General features: G+C 35.5%; 1 protein-coding gene across 4 annotated transcripts in view; it reads right to left on the bottom strand.

Moving 5' to 3' along the window:
• WASF1 (WASP family member 1) overlaps positions 1-16,801 on the bottom strand; it is a 92,610-nt gene that overhangs the window by 20,431 nt on the left and 55,378 nt on the right. For all 4 annotated transcript variants that reach the window (XM_067702363.1, XM_067702361.1, XM_067702362.1 and 1 more), the window contains one exon: positions 4,392-4,552. In XM_067702363.1, coding sequence (XP_067558464.1) covers positions 4,392-4,524 — 133 coding nt within the window. In that variant the 5' untranslated portion in view covers positions 4,525-4,552. The remainder of the gene's footprint in view (positions 1-4,391; positions 4,553-16,801) is intronic.

Below are 16,801 nucleotides of genomic sequence, written 5' to 3'. Positions count from 1 at the left end.
CAAATATTTAAATAAACGTGAAAACCAATTTAATAAATAAGTCCAAATCTTTGTTCCATTCACTTTGAGGCCTTGACATCAATTTCCTCACCCATAAAACAGGAATAAAAATATCTCCTTCAAAGAAGTTATAAGAAAAGGAGAAAAAAGAAGGAGAGGATGGGGTGCAATTGTAGAGTACCTGATACAGGATAGGGGCTCAACAACAGGCAGCTCTTACTATAAAACGACGTAAAAGTCACAAAGCACAGAGAAAGAAGCATCTAAACGTTTGGGTGTGGGATGGTATTAGAGACACTTCCAGAGGCACAGAGTTTCTCTGGCAGATAAGGGAAGCATTCCATACATTTATTCATCAAATGTTAGGGATACAGAGATGGAAGAGACAATTTTAAACCTAAAAGAACTTAGTTTAATACACGGATCTTTAAGTTATAGTCTGTATACCACCTGAAATTACATGCAGATTTTTAATGCATTTGCATTTTTCTGGAAAGAGGGCCCACAGATTTTTCTTTTTTTTAACAGATTTTTTAAAAAGAGTTTACACTTTCCCCACCTCAGGTTTAAGCACCAAAGCACTGCAGTGGGTAAGATAAACAACCCCATCTGTTCTCTTTTCATATTCCTTCTTACTTTCCACATCTACCTCCTCCTTCCCTCCCAGAGACAGGTGAAAGGAATAAAGTTCACAATGTAAAACTAATTGTGTATGATCTGAATTTCAACTAACCTTACATTTATTATACTATGTCTCTACTCAAGAATCTATGAGGTCTCATTACCTCTGATGTTAAAATCTAAATCCTCTCAGCTAACACTGTCCTCCATAATCAAGCTCCACCTTACATGTCTAATATCATTTGTCCCTTTAATCCCCCTCATATATTTATTTTTGCCTCCATTCATCTGCCTACTTCTACATGCAAGTTGAAATGCCTTCCTTCTTCATTCATCTCCAGTTTCCAAATTCTTTTGTTCCTTAAAGGCCCAATTCAATTCATATTTCATTCAGCAAGCCTCCTCTAATGACTTCACCTATGCCTATCTCCCTTTTCTCAGTTCCTATAATCTAAAACTCCTGATTTTAATTATATACATGCTCACACTGTTTGAAACTCACAGAATTCATAATATTAGACTCTTCAACTAAATGGGGTATGTTCTTTTTGGACAAGAAACATGTACCTTTATCACACAGCAAAATATTCAGTGTTATCTGTCCATTGTCTATCTATTATCTAATTAGTCTTATAGAGCCAATCTATTTATCCACCCTCTCACCCATCTACTTTCCTATCTATCTGTCAAATTTTCTATGATTGAGAACAAGAAGTAGGCTCTATCAGCTCATCTTGGTAGCATGAACTGACCATATTCAATAAGAGAAAGGCCTTGGGAAAAGAAAATGTAAAAGATCTCTCAGGTAATTAGAGTCCCAATGGTTGTTAAATAAGATGGCAATAAAATGGGGAAACTTTTGGTATAGCAAAAGAAATTTAAATAAAGTGAATTCTATGTTTTCAGTAATTATCTATTATAAAACAGAATTGTGTTCCACTAGGAAAAACAACTGAACCAGACGCATATTTTTGCAAGGAAGAGGTCAGGACGATGTGCAGCTCCAAGCAATGATGAACTCTGGAGATGACCTTCACTGCTGTGTGCAATAGCACTTTTGGTGTTAGGAATAGTACCAAAGTGAAAATCTGAATTACCTAGAACCATTCTGAATAGCCTAGCTTTCTAAGTAATTCAGAAATTATTTAATGCATTAATTATTATTTTAACTATTTTGGATGGAAACAAATGTAAAATCTACTCTAAGCTTCCCTGTCTTCTTAAATAAAAATTAAACATAATTTAACCTTTTATTGAGGACTTATAGTCATGAATTGATTATGAGAAACAACAGCTTTGAAATGTATAAGAATATTTGCTTTTACATTAAATGGCCTCTTTCCAGTTTTTATGTTGCTTTTTCCCTTATGTCACTTCTTCCTTTGCTATAAACTATATCTTTTGGTTGGCTTCAGTACTGCTTGCTTCTATTATCTCCCCACCCCCCACCCCCGCCCCGTATCTCCTCTTTTAATGCTCTGAAACATTAACGTTTGGAAACCACATCATAAACCCTGTCTGAATTACCAAAGTAAAAGTAAACAAGTTGGGAGAGGGATCAACTGGTTATTTTATGTGCATGGTCTTTAGTGCTTGGGCTTGTTTATTCTGGCTATCTAGAGGTCTTTTAAATTTAATTCCAGGTTCTCAACTATGTCACGTGGGAAAGCTGCCAGAGAGCTTAATTCTGGAGTGGTAAACTATTGTTACACCTTGCTACAATATTTTATGCTTTTTCTTTTTTCTTTTTTTAAATCTCTACAAACTGCTTAGAACATGCCTCTATAGTCTCTGATTCCAAGTTTGAAGTACCCAAAACCTAATTTAGTTATATCTTTACAATGTATTTCTATTTTCAGTCTGGCTACAACATGACCATGTGCTTGCTGACAGATGTTGCTTATATGGACTTTCTGTATCAAACTTGAAAATTCCTTAAATTTTCACCTTCAGATTATGTAAGAAACAGGTTAGTACTGCAAAACTGACACACATTAGTTCTAAATTCTACATTGAAAATATACCTAAAAGAAGTTGTTTATATTAGATCTAATATTCATTTTAATTTAAAGAAATATTTTAACCAAATTTATTAATGTCATTTCTATGCTCTTAACATGTATTCTAATATTAACAAGCTGATGTACCCATATACATATAGAATATATGAATTTTATATGAAGTTATGTTACGTTAATAGAATCTAACAGATCATAAAACCGATTAGTGCTAGCAAATGACTTTAAACAATATGGATAATCATATATTAATGTACTTTCTAGGCCTTTTCTTTTGACTTGTCTCCAAAGTACACTTTATATTGAATTTCTCAAGGAAGAAACAAGTAAACAATACATTAATGATTCACTGCTGATAACTAACCTGAAAAAAAAACCCCACCAAATGAGACAACAAATACACTTAAACTCAAAGAAACAGTCTTTTAATTTACTCCTACAACAATTTCATAGGCAATGTAGAAATTTAGTGCTCTCACCAAGAATATTCAAATATAACTTTTTATGTTGCTCTGACTACAAGTGTATGTCCAAATGCTCTCACTTGAAACACATCAGATTAACAACATCTTTTTACCTTGTGCTAAGTAGTCAATTATAAAAAGAAAGGACAAAAGTTAAAAGGAAAAGAAAAGAGGAGCTAATCCTGCCTATAAAGCCAACCTATGTGGGTGGGTATGGCTGATAAATCTAGGACTACTTAGAGAAGATATGTAGACTAAAACCATCTTGTTTTATCTTTAAAATGAAATATAAATGTCTAATAAAAAGCTAATCCTTCAATTCAAAAGATAAACTATATTTAAAAAAATTTTTCTAATATTACATTTAGAATAAATGGGAAATAATTTATTTAATTCCTTAACCTAGTAGCTCTGTTATGTAATCTTATAATGGAAACATACTGTCTGTCTCCTCCTCCCCTAACCTGTCCCTTCCACTGGCCTTTATTATCTGACCAACCTGCTTGCCTTCTGTCTGCCATCATGCTGCACTTGACTGATATCCTAATGTCCTTTAGACAACTCACCTGACTAACCTAAATCCTCTGACTAGTTAGTTACTATTCCACATCTTTCACTTTTAGATATTTGGTAATAAAAAAATACTTCCCTATGCTAGTAAGATATATATATATGTATATAAAGAGAGAGATACTAGCAACCCCAAACACAAATAGTTTAAGCCTCGAAAAAAGTAAATAGCGATAACAAGCAAGCAAAAGTACAACTTGAGCACCACCTTTTACAGACTGAATTATATTTTAAAAACAATCTCATTAATTCTTAACCATCATGTGATTCTGTTCCTAAAGATTCTATCCTTATTTCCCTTTCCCAGAGGAAACATGCAGGGGAAGAAGAAATGATTCTAAAACGCATTAATTTTACTTAAAATGACTACATTTTTCAAGATAACTTTGTACTCTTCTCATCAACTATCCCCCCCCCTCCAAATTAATCACAAGAGTATCATCTTAATACCCTAAAGCATAACATTCTGGTTTACGAGTAGTATTTTTTTGCAGTACGCGGGCCTCTCACTGTTGTGGCCTCTCCCGTTGCGGAGCGCAGGCTCCGGATGCGCAGGCTCAGCGGCCATGGCTCACGGGCCCAGCCGCTCCGCGGCATGTGGGATCTTCCCGGACCGGGGCACGAACCCATGTCCCCTGCATCGGCAGGCGGACTCTCAACCACTGCGCCACCAGGGAAGCCAGCGAGTAATATTTTTAATTGATGTAAAAATACTTACTTAGGCTACTTAGTTGTCTAATTATATTTGCCAAGGAAATATTGGTTACACATTCCAGTTCATTCTTAATTCCTCTAGGCAGTGCTGTGTGGCACAAGTGCCTAGGATCGATGTTTCTTTTCACTAATGGCATCTTGAGATCAACCTCTATGGCAGTTCACCTGTAGGAAATCAAACAATAAATTAACACTTCAGTTTCGACCAACACAGAGTGAGACCTTATCTTTTTCATTTAATAATAAAATATTTGCTAGTATGAAGATGGTGAAAATGGAGTCACCGGGCTAAATGAATCAAAGTTGATTTGTTAACCATTTTTATCTTCAATTATTAGAATGTCAACATTATGTAAAATTTTTTTTTAAAAACTTACTTTCAATGTCAATTGCTTCATGGTGAATTCATAATCATCATCACTATTATTCTCCTAAAACCACTGATTTTACTTACTATACAACTAGGGGTTTTGTTCTAGAGAGTTAGTATGAAAGGTCCTCTGTAAGGAAGTATCTAAAAGGATTAAAGAAACTGCAAGAGTAGTATCAAAATTACACTTCCACATAAAATGTATCAGGCATTCAATAGCTCAGAAATCAGATAGTCCAAGTAGCCCTACATCCTCAATCTAATCAAAACCAACCAAATATTTAATTAATCAAATGGCTCAACCTTCTATGTATTACAGTCAGTCCTCACTTCCCAGGCTTCCCATATGCACAAATTTCAGCTTCCACAATTCGTTAAACAGTCCCCCAACAACATGGCTCCAACTTCACTTACCACAGTATACTAAGTGTGAGTAACTACATAAATACGAACTTCTTTGCTGGCACTTCACAGTTCACAGGTCACTATGTTAATAAGAGATGCACATCATTTCAGTGACCAATCACATCACTTCTTTTCAAAGTCTGTTGGTGATAGGTCACTTCTCATCTGTTACTCAGTTCACCTACAGACAGCAAAGCATGTAGCTGGTTTACCTTCTTGCCTCCCAGTGATAAACTCATATGAAATTTTACAAAATGGTAACTGAAAGAGGGAACTGGCCAACAAAGATAAAAGTGTGGCACAGAAAGGAAAAATGATGACACTGGAGTGAAATTCAAATTGAATATAAGTTGAGTAACAGAAAAAACAGCTGATTGCAGGAATGTTGTCACTGCCACTGTTTGAGAGACACAGATATGCAGTCAGAGGAATTTAGTGAAGGTGAAATTATTGATGTAAATGAGGAAAGTCGTTGTGACAAAAAGGAAGATGTCCCAGAAGAAGTGACAACAGCAAAAAACTTCACAATAAAGGAATTCTTGGAGATATTTCATGACACCGAAAGTGCAAAGGATAAAGTGTTGGAAGCTGATCCAAATTTAGTAGAGAAGAGTAAGAAAATTTACCATGGGACAGAAAAGATGCTTACTCTACTAGCTCTGTTTTTCTAAGTTATACAAGGAAAAGGCAAAGCACTGTTCAAGCTACTCTTGGTTAAGGTTTTTACAAAGAAATAAAGCACTATAATTCTAATTGTTTCTAATGTTTCATATTACATTATACTAAATTAATACTAGCTTTACTAATTTTTTAATTTCCCTATATATTTATAACCAACATAGAAGAATTTTTAATGTTTTGACAAAAATTTTTAAAGATTATGGAACAACTGTTATTTTTTCCCCACTGATCATTAAGATCATTTTGTACAGTTTTACCTTGTATGGTCATCTTTTTTTCTTTTTGGTCCCACACTACCATACAAAGTGAGGACTGCCTGTACTTACCTACTGGTAAACAATGTTTACTGAAGGAAGGCATTTAGTATTTACTGAGTTTTAATCACTACCAAATGGAAAGTTTTGGATAAATCTCATTGCATTTAAGTGTTACTCATCACCATTCTTTAAAAACAAACTTTTACATGAAATCTGTCCTCTTTGACCTGTTTGCTCAGCATTCTCTCTACAATTTTAAACCTTTTTACAATTGTACAACATGAAACATGTAGGAAAAAAAGTATACAAAATTGTGCAGCTCAATGATTTAAGCACCTAGCAAGCTAACATAAGAAATAAAAACCCCAGAACCGTCCCACTTTGGTCTCCTCCCCAGTCACCCTCGCTTCCTTTCTCCCCAAAGGTAACCATTATTCTGACTCTTACAATACATATTTCCTTGTTTTTCTTTATACTTTCACACCTTAAGCAGATAACTCTAAACACTGTAGTTCTGTTTTTATTGCTTTTTGAAGTTTATGTGAATAGAACCATATGATATGTATTATTATTTTGTGTCTTACCCTTTACAGTCAACATATTTGTAACATTCATCCATGTTGCTTTGTGTAACCGTAGGATGTTCATTTTCAATGCTGTAAGATATTCCACTGTATAACTACACCGCAATTTATTTACACATTCTAATGTTGCTATTATATACATGAGTGTTTCCAGTTTGAAGCTATTATGAATAACATGAACATTGTACATGAACATTCATGTACAAGTCTTACAAATGTGTCTTACTCTACACATTTCTGTTGGAAATATACTTAGGAGAATAGCTTGGTTAAGGATATGCACAGCTTGAACTTTAGGAGACGATGTCAAACTGTTCCAAGAGCGACTGTACTAATGTATACTCCTTTCAGCAGTGTAAGAGGCTGCTGCTGCTCCACATCCTCACAACACTCGGTACTGTCAGTTTTAAAAAATCTAGCAATTCTTGTAGGTAAATTGTGATAACTTACTGCAGTTTTATGTTTTCCCCAGTTACTGAGAGTTTATGCACCTTTTCACGTGTTTATCTTTTGGATTTTTCTCATCTGAGAAGTGCCTAGTCAATGCTCTTGCCCACTTTCTATTTACCATTTGTTGTGTTAGGGTTGATTTGTAGGAACACTGGATATGAGCCATTTAAAGGTTATATATGATGAAAACATCTTCTCTTGTGTCACTTGCTATTTCATTCTCTTGATGTCTTTTATGAGAAAGTGATGGAATTTATCACTCTTTTTCTTTTTGGTTCAGTATGAAAGCATAGGTTTTTTAAAATGTATTTATTTATTTATTATTATTTACATCTTTATTGGAGCATAATTGCTTTACAATGGTGTGTTAGTTTCTGCTTCATAACAAAGTGAATCAGTTATACATATACATATGTTCCCATATCAATTCTCTCTTGCATCTCCCGCCCTCCCACCCTCCCTATCACACCCCTCTAGGTGGTCACAAAGCACCGAGCTGATCTCCCTATGCCATGCGGCTGCTTCCCACTAGCTATCTATTTTACGTTTGGTAGTGTATATATGTCCATGCCACTCTCTCGCTTTGTCACAGCTTACCCTTCCCCTTCCCCATATCCTCAAGTCCATTCTCTATTAGGTCTGTGTCTTTATTCCTGTCTTACCCCTTCATGACATTTTTTTCCCACTTAAATTCCATATGTATGTGTTAGCATACGGTATTTGTCTTTCTCTTTCTGACTTACTTCACTCTATATGACATACTCTAGGTCCATCCACCACATTACAAATAGCTCAATTTCGTTTCTTTTGTGGCTTAGTAATATTCCATTGTATTATATGTGCCACATCTTCTTTATCCATTCATCCGATGATGGACACTTAGGTTGTTTCCATCTCCAGACTATTGTAAATAGAGCTGCAATGAACACTGTGGTACATGACTCTTTTTGAATTATGGTTTTCTCAGGGTATATGCCCAGTAGTGGGATTGCTGGGTCATATGGTAGTTCTATTTGTAGTTTTTTAAAGAACCTCCATGCTGTTCTCCATAGTGGCTGAACCAATTCACATTCCCACCAGCAGTGCAAGTGTTCCCTTTTCTCCACACCCTCTCCAGCATTTACGGTTTCTAGATTTTTTGATGATGGCCATTCTGACTGGTGTGAGATGATACCTCAGTGTAGTTTTGATTTGCATTTCTCTAATGATTAATGATGTTGAGCATTCTTTCATGTGTTTGTTGGCAGTCTGTATATCTTTTCTGGAGAAATGTCTATTTAGGTCTTCTGCCCATTTTTGGATTGGGTTGTTTGTTTTTTGTTATTGAGCTGCAGGAGCTGCTTGTAAATTTTGGAGATTAATCCTTTGTCAGTTGCTTCATTTGCAAATATTTTCTCCCATTCTGAGGGTTGTCTTTTGGTCTTGTTTATGGTTTCCTTTGCTGTGCAAAAGCTTTGAAGTTTCATTAGGTCCCATTTGTTTATTTTTGTTTTTATTTCCATTACTCTAGGAGGTTGGTCAGGAAGGATCTTGCTGTGATTTATGTCATAGAGTGTTCTGCCTATGTTATCCTCTAAGAGTTTGATAGTTTCTGGCCTTACATTTAGGTCTTTAATCCATTCTGAGCTTATTTTTGTACATGGTGTTAGGGAGTGATCTAATCTCATACTTTAACATGTACCTGTCCAGTTTTCCCAGCACCACTTATTGAAGAGGCTGTCCTTTCTCCACTGTACATTCCTGCCTCCTTTATCAAAGATAAGGTGACCATATGTGCGTGGGTTTATCTCTGGGCTTTCTATCTTGTTCCATTGATCTGTTTTTGTGCCAGTACCATACTGTTTTGATTACTGTAGCTTTGTAGTATACTCTGAAGTCAGGGAGCCTGATTCCTCCAGCTCCGTTTTTCATTCTCAAGATTGCTTTGGCTATTCGGGGTCTTTTGTGTTTCCATACAAATTGCAAAATTTTTTGTTCTAGTTCTGTGAAAAATGCCAGTGGTAGTTTGATAGGGATTGCATTGAATCTGTAGATTGCTTTGGGTAGTAGAGTCATTTTCACAATGTTGATTCTTCCAATCCAAGAACATGGTATATCTCTCCATCTATTTGTATCATCTTTAATTTCTTTCATCAGTGTCTTATAATTTTCTGCATACACGTTTTGGTCTCCTTAGGTAGGTTTATTCCTAGATATTTTATTCTTTTTGTTGCAGTGGTTAATGGGAGTGTTTTCTTGATTTCACTTTCAGATTTTTCATCATTAGTGTATAGGAATGCCAGAGATCTCTGTGCATTAATTTTGTATCCTGCTACTTTACCAAATTCATTGATTAGCTCTAGTAGTTTTCTGGTAGCATCTTTAGGATTCTCTATGTACAGTATCATGTCATCTGCAAACAGTGACAGATTTACTACCTCTTTTCCGATTAGGATTCCTTTTATTTCCTTTTCTTCTCTGATTGCTGTGGCTAAAACTTCCAAAACTATGTTGAATAGGAGTGGTGAGAGTGGGCAACCTTGTCTTATTCCTGATCTTAGTGGAAATGAAAGCATAGGTTTTTAAATCATTTTATACACTAAGATCGTAAGTATGATATTATCTCTTGGCTTCGTTGTTTTGCCTTGCACTTTTCTTTTTTTTTCCTTTCGGTACGTGAGCCTCTCACTGTTGTGGCCTCACCCCTTGCGGAGCACAGGCTCAGGATGTGCAGGCTCAGCAGCCATGGCTCACAGGCCCAGCCACTCCACGGCACGTGGGATCTCCCCGGACCAGGGCACGAACCCGTGTCCACTGCATCAGCAGGTGGACTCTCAACCACTGTGCCACCAGGGAAGCCCTTGCCTTGCTCTTTTAATCTATAATTGACATGGAATTAATTTTTGTGAATGGTGTTAGGTAGCAGTCAAGTTTCCTACATAATATTTCAACACCATTCACTGAAAAGACTGTTCATTCCTATTGCTCTACAGTGACGCTTTTGTCTTAAACCATGTGTCTATGTATTTTTAAGGTGGAGCTTTACAGTAAGTCTTGATATTGAATAGGGTAAGTCCTCCTACCTTGTTCTTCAAAAATGCTGTCTATTCTTGGCCCTTTGTACTTCCATGTGAATTTTAGAATCAGATTATCAGGTTATACACACAGACACAAACACACCTATTGGGAATGTGACCAGAACTGTACTAAATCTATAGATCGTATTGGGAAGTAGGGATATCTGTACAACACTGCATATTCCTATCCATGAATATAGTGTATCCCTCCAATTATTCCAGGTTTTTAGAATGTTTCTTAATAATGTTTTATAATTTTCAGAATAGAAGTCACACATCCTTTGTTAGATTCATTTGTATGTATATGATTTTTTTTACAATACTAGAAATGGCATATTTTCTCTTTATTGTATATATAGAAAATAAGTTAATTTTTGAATATTGACTGCATATCAGGAGACTTTCCTAATCTCCACTAACCTATCTAAAATTATTTTGGATTTTTAAAATGTATACAATCTATTATATATGATTAATGATTGTTTATTTCTTCCTTTCTAATCTTCATTTATTTTTAATTTTTTCTTCCTTTTTTTTCCTTATTGCATTAGCTAGAACTTTTAATACAATGTGAAATAGAGTATTATTGTCTTTTCCCTAAACCAAAAGGGAGAGCCTTCAGTATTTCACAAGATGACTGATATAGGGTTTTTGTTGTTATTGTTGCTTTGCCTTGTAGACACTTTTTTTTTCCTTGAAGTATAGTTAATTTAAAATGTTGTGTTAATTTCTGGTAGACAGCACAGTGATTCAGTTATTTATATTATTATATATTATATTATATTATATTATATTATATTATATTATATTATATTATATTATATTATATTATATATACATTCTTTTAAAAATTCTTTTCCATTATGGTTTATCACAGGATACTGAAGACAGTTCCCTGTGCTATACAGTAGGACTCTGTTATCTATTCTACATATAATAGTTAACATGTGCTAACCCCAAACACCCAGTGCCTTTCTCCCCCATCTCCCTCCCCTTTGGCAACCACAAGTCTGTTCTCCATTGTAGACACCTTTTAATAGATTAAGGATGTTCCTATATATTCCTAATTTGCTAAGATTTTTAAAAAATAATGTTGATTCTATAATTTTTTCCTACATCTATTATAATTATGAGACTTTCTTCTTTTATTGTTAATGTGGTGAACTACATTGATTGATTTTTTTTATGTTAAACAGCTTTGCATCCTTGGAATAAACCCAGCCTGGTTGAGATGTATGTGGCAGGGCAAAATTATGGCCCTCCAAAGCAATCTATGTTCGATTCCCCAGAATTTGTGACTGTAGTACATGGCAAAGGGAAATTAAGATAGCAGTTGGAATGAAGGTTGCTAATCAGCTGATCTCAAAATAGGAAGGTTATATCATTTTTATTGTATTGCTGGATTTGGTTCTGGTTTGTTACTAAGTTTATTAATTTTTGCATTTATGTTCATGAAAGAAATTGGTCTATTATCTTCCTTTCATGTATTGTCCTTGAGAAGTCTTTTGTATTAAGGTTATGCTAGTCTAATAAAACAAGTTGGGATATGTTCCCTCTTTCAACTATTCTTTGGTAGAATTTGTATAAGATATGCATAATTTTTTTCTTAAAAGTTTGGTATAGTTCAATTATGAAGCCATTTAGCCTCAAGTTTCCTTTGTGGGAAGGTTTAATATTATGAATTCTTAAGGGAACTCTCCTACACTGTTGGTGGGAATGTAAACTGGTACAGCCACTATGGAGAACAGTATGGAGGTTCCTTAAAAAAATGAAAATAGAGCTACCATATGATCCAGCAATCCCACTCCTGAGCATATATCTGGAGAAAACCACACTTTGGAAACACACATGTGCCCCAATGTTCACTGCAGCACTATTTACAATAGCCAGGACATGGAAGCAACCTAAATGTCCATCAACAGAGGAATGGATAAAGAAGATATGGCACATATATAGAATGAAATATTACTCAGCCATTAAAAAGAATGAAATAATGCCATTTTCAGCAACTTGGATAGACCTAGAGATTGTCATACTGAGTGAAGTAAGTCAGACAGAGAAAGACAAATATATGATATCACTTATATGTGGAATCTTAAAAAAGGCTATGGGACTTCCCTGGTGGCACAGTGGTTAAGAATCCGCCTGCCAACGTATGGACACGGGTTCGAGTCCTGGTCCAGGAAGATCCCACCTGCTGCAGAGCAACTAAGCCCATGTGCCACAACTACTGAGCCTGTGCTCTAGAGCCCGTGAGTCACAACTACTGAGCCTGGGTGCTACAACTACTGAAGCCTGTGCACCTAGAGCCTGTGCTCCTCAACAAGAGAAGCCACCTCAATGAGAAGCCGGTGCACCGCAATGAAGAGTAGCCCCCACTCACCGCAACTAGAGAAAGCCCATGTGCAGCAATGAAGACCCAACGCAGCCAAAATAAATAAATAATAAAAATTTTAAAAGGCTACAAAACAGAAAAAGAGTTACAGATGTAGAAAATAAACTTACGGTTACTGGCAGGTAAAGGAGTGGAGGGATAAATTGGAAGATAGGGATTGATACATATACACCACTACATATAAAAGAGATAACTAATAAGAACCTACTATAGCACAGGGAACTCAATACTTTGTAATGGCCTATATGGGAAAAGAATCTAAAAAAGGGTGGATATGTATATATAACAGATTCACTCTGCTGTACACCTGAAACTAACACATCATTGTAAATCAACTATATTCCCAATAAAAATTATTAAAAAATATGAATTCTTTAATTGTCATAGAATTTTTGACATTCTCTATTTCTTTTGTTAATTTTTGGTAAGCTGCATTTTCTAGAAACTTATCTACTTCATTTAAATTTTCAAATTTATTGACATAGATTATTCTTATGACTTTCCTATGATCATAAGGTTGTAAAATATCCTCGCTTTCATCTACTATATTAATTTTGCATGCTCTTTTTTTTCAATCACAAAGGGTTTATTGATTTTATTAATCTTTCTAGAGAACCAATTTTTGGCTTCACTAAATTTCATTATTGCTGATTTATTATTTCTCTCCTGCTTTCAGTGGGTTTAATATGATGCTCTTTAAAAAAGTTTCTTGATATAGATGTTTATTGATATTCAGCTTCATTTCAGACATATGGTTTTAAAGCTATAAATTATCCTCTAAGCATATATTTAACTGTATCCCTCAAATTTTTTAAAAAATAAATTTATTTTTGGCTCCGTTGGGTCTTTGTTGCTGCATGCTGGCTTTCTCTAGTTGCAGCAAGCGGGGGCTACGCTTTGTTGCAGTGCATGGGCTTCTCATTGTGGTGGCTTCTCTTGTTGCGGAGCATGGGCTCTAGGCACGTGGGCTTCAGTAGTTGTGGCTCATGGGATCTAGAGCGCAGGCTCAGTAGTTGTGGTGCACGGGCTTAGTTGCTCTGCGGCCTGTGGGATCTTCTTGGACCAGGGCTCGAACACATGTCCCCTGCATTGGCAGGCGGATTCTTAACCACTGCGCCACCAGGAAAGCCCCTATCCCTCAAATTTTGATATGTAATAATTTTGTTATGGTTTACTGCAAAATATTTTCTAATATGCACTGTGATTTATTTTTGCTCCATGGGTTATCTAGAAGTATATTATTTTGATTAACAAACATATGGAGATTTTCCAATTATTTTTTGTTACTAATTTCTAGCTTAATGGCATTAATAGTCAGAGAGCATATTCTGTATTATTTCAATCCTTTAAAATGTATTTGTGTTTACAATAGAACTACCATATGACCCAGCAATCCCACTACTGGGCATATACCCTGAGAAAACCATAATTCAAAAAGAGTCATGTACCAAAATGTTCATTGCAGCTCTATTTACAATAGCCAGGAGATAGAAACAACCTAGGTGTCCATCATCGGATTAATGGATAAAGAAGATGTGGCACATATATACAATGGAATATTACTCAGCCATAAAAACAAACGAAATTGAGCTATTTGTAATGAGGTGGATGGACCTAGAGTCTGTCATACAGAGTGAAGTAAGTCAGAAAGAGCAAGACAAATACCGTATGCTAACACATATATATGGAATTTAAGAAAAAAAAAACCTCATGAAGAACCTAGGGCTAATACATGAATAAAGACACAGACCTACTAGAGAATGGACTTGAGGATATGGGGAGGGGGAAGGGTAAGCTGTGACAAAGTGAGAGAGTGGCATGGACACATATACACTACCAAACGTAAAATAGATAGCTAGTGGGAAGTAGCCGCATAGTACAGGGAGATCAGCTCGGTGCTTTGTGACCACCTAGAGGGGTGGGATAGGGAGGGTGCGAGGCAGGGAGACACAAGAGGGAGGAGATATGGGAACATATGTATATGTATAACTGATTCACTTTGTTATAAAGCAGAAACTAACACACCATTGAAAAGCAATTATTACTCCAATAAAGATGTAAAAAAAATGTATTTGTGTTTACTTTATTGCTCAGCATATAGTCAATTATACATAAAGAATGTATACTTTGTTGTTGGTGGTTACAGTGTTCTACATATGTCAATTAGTTGGATTTGCTAATTGTGCTCAAATCTTCTATAGTCTTAATGATTTTTTTGTGTTCTGGTTCTATCAGAGAGATGTGTTAAGATCTTCCACTATGATTACAGATTTATCGAATTCTCCAGATGATTTACACATTTTGAGACTATGTTATCAAGTACATTTATCACTATAAAGTTCTCTTTATCTCTAGTAATACGGCTTTTGTTTGCATGATATAGCTTTTCCCATCCTTTTCCTTTCAACTTTCTTGTATACCTACCCCTATGGTTTATACATGTCATTTCATAGCATACAGTTGTTTCTTTTTCAATCATTATTTTTTTAACTCAGTTTGACAACCTTATTAGTATGATGCTGATGTTCCCTCTGCCCGGGATACTCTTCTTGCCCACATTCCCTCTCTTCCCTACTCCTACTAGTTCTTCAGATTTCAACTCAAATAAGAGCATTCCCTGATGCCCCAGCCCCAGACTAGATCAGGCCCTTCTGTTAAAATTTTCTCATAGGACCTTATAATGTTTCCTTATAGCATTTGTCTCAGTTTGTAATGACATATCTTCATGACTGATTTCTGTTTCTCTCCTTTATTAGTTTTAAAGCAGATATCGTGTAGTTTGTTCCTCACAGTATGCTGGATGCTGGGTACATCACTGGCACATAAAAATAATTCAATATATATTTATCGAAAAGCTCAACAATTCTTAACTCCAACTCAAATCTCTCTCCTAACCTGTAGATGCATTTATGCAACTATCTCCCGGACATCTGTACTTGGAAGTTCTGTAACATCCCTCAAATTCAATATGTCCAAAACTTAACTCATTATATTTCCTCTTCAAATCTAGACATCACCGAATTAACTGTCCTACCACCACAGTTCCCAACTATATCCAATAGGAAATAAAGCCTTACTAATTCTATCTCATAAACATCTCTCATATTCTATTGTTCCTTTTCTATTCTAACTTCTGCTGCTTTAATTCAAGCCCTGGTCATCTCTCACTTGGTTGAACTAGACTTTCTGTCTTGAGGCTTACAGCTTTTTCCTGCCATGCCATCTATATCAGCACTCCCATCACAGCATTAAGAATATTGTCAAAATTTTGAAGCTGGTAACGTCACTGTCCTACAGAAACAAACTCTTCAATGGTTCATTGCTGCCAGGATAAAGTCCAAACATTAATATACCAAGTTCTTCAGGATTTAGTCCCTCCCAATGTCTCCTAGCTTCATTCATACTACACTCCTTCTACCTCATGCTCTAACACACCTTGCTGCCTTATAGTCCTGCCTTTTCTCATGCTGTTCTCTGTCTAGAATGCTTTTCCCTTTTTATCCTCACAGAGAATAGCTGTTCAAGACTAGACTCAAGCATTACCTCTTTTCTGAAGCATGATTTAAGCCCCAGGCAGATGTAACTACCTACTCTTTGGTGCCCTCAACTCTGACCCACATATGCATCTATCCAAATACTACCAATTATACTCTTCTGTATTATACTTATATGTTTACATGTCTATGCTTGAATAAGGGCTCCTAGAGGACAAAAAAATCTTGCCTTACTCAGCTTGTGTTTCCAAGATCTAAGAAATGGAAGATGTTCAATAGTTGATGATAAATAAAGGGAAAAAGGAGAAAACCATTAACTGTAAGGAGGCAAAAAAAATTCTTTAGGTTACTGAGTGGAGAGGACACACGCACACACACACCTTTCTAAAGCAACTATTTAATTATGATTCTAGGGAGGTGCTCTTTTCTATGTGCATGGAAAATACATTTGAGAAAAATAATATCTTTCTATTCTATTTGTATTGTGGAATCACAGGCTTACTTGTTTCACCCTCCCAAGAGAAAGCATGGACCACATAGACCAGTTATATATTTTATATATATATATAATATATATATAATACACACACACACACAGACATGCACATACACACATACATATACACAAAAGTATAAATATGTAAAGTGTTAAAAATAACCCAAGATCAGGTATCATAGCAATTTTATGGCTTTAAATATTAGAAAAATAAATTATCATTTTC

This window comes from Pseudorca crassidens, chromosome 13 (genome assembly GCF_039906515.1).
Source record: "Pseudorca crassidens isolate mPseCra1 chromosome 13, mPseCra1.hap1, whole genome shotgun sequence".
NCBI classification, from domain to species: Eukaryota; Metazoa; Chordata; class Mammalia; order Artiodactyla; family Delphinidae; genus Pseudorca; species Pseudorca crassidens.
The sequence above is the reverse complement of the archived record's forward strand: the minus strand, read 5'-3'. Positions and strand labels throughout refer to the sequence as shown.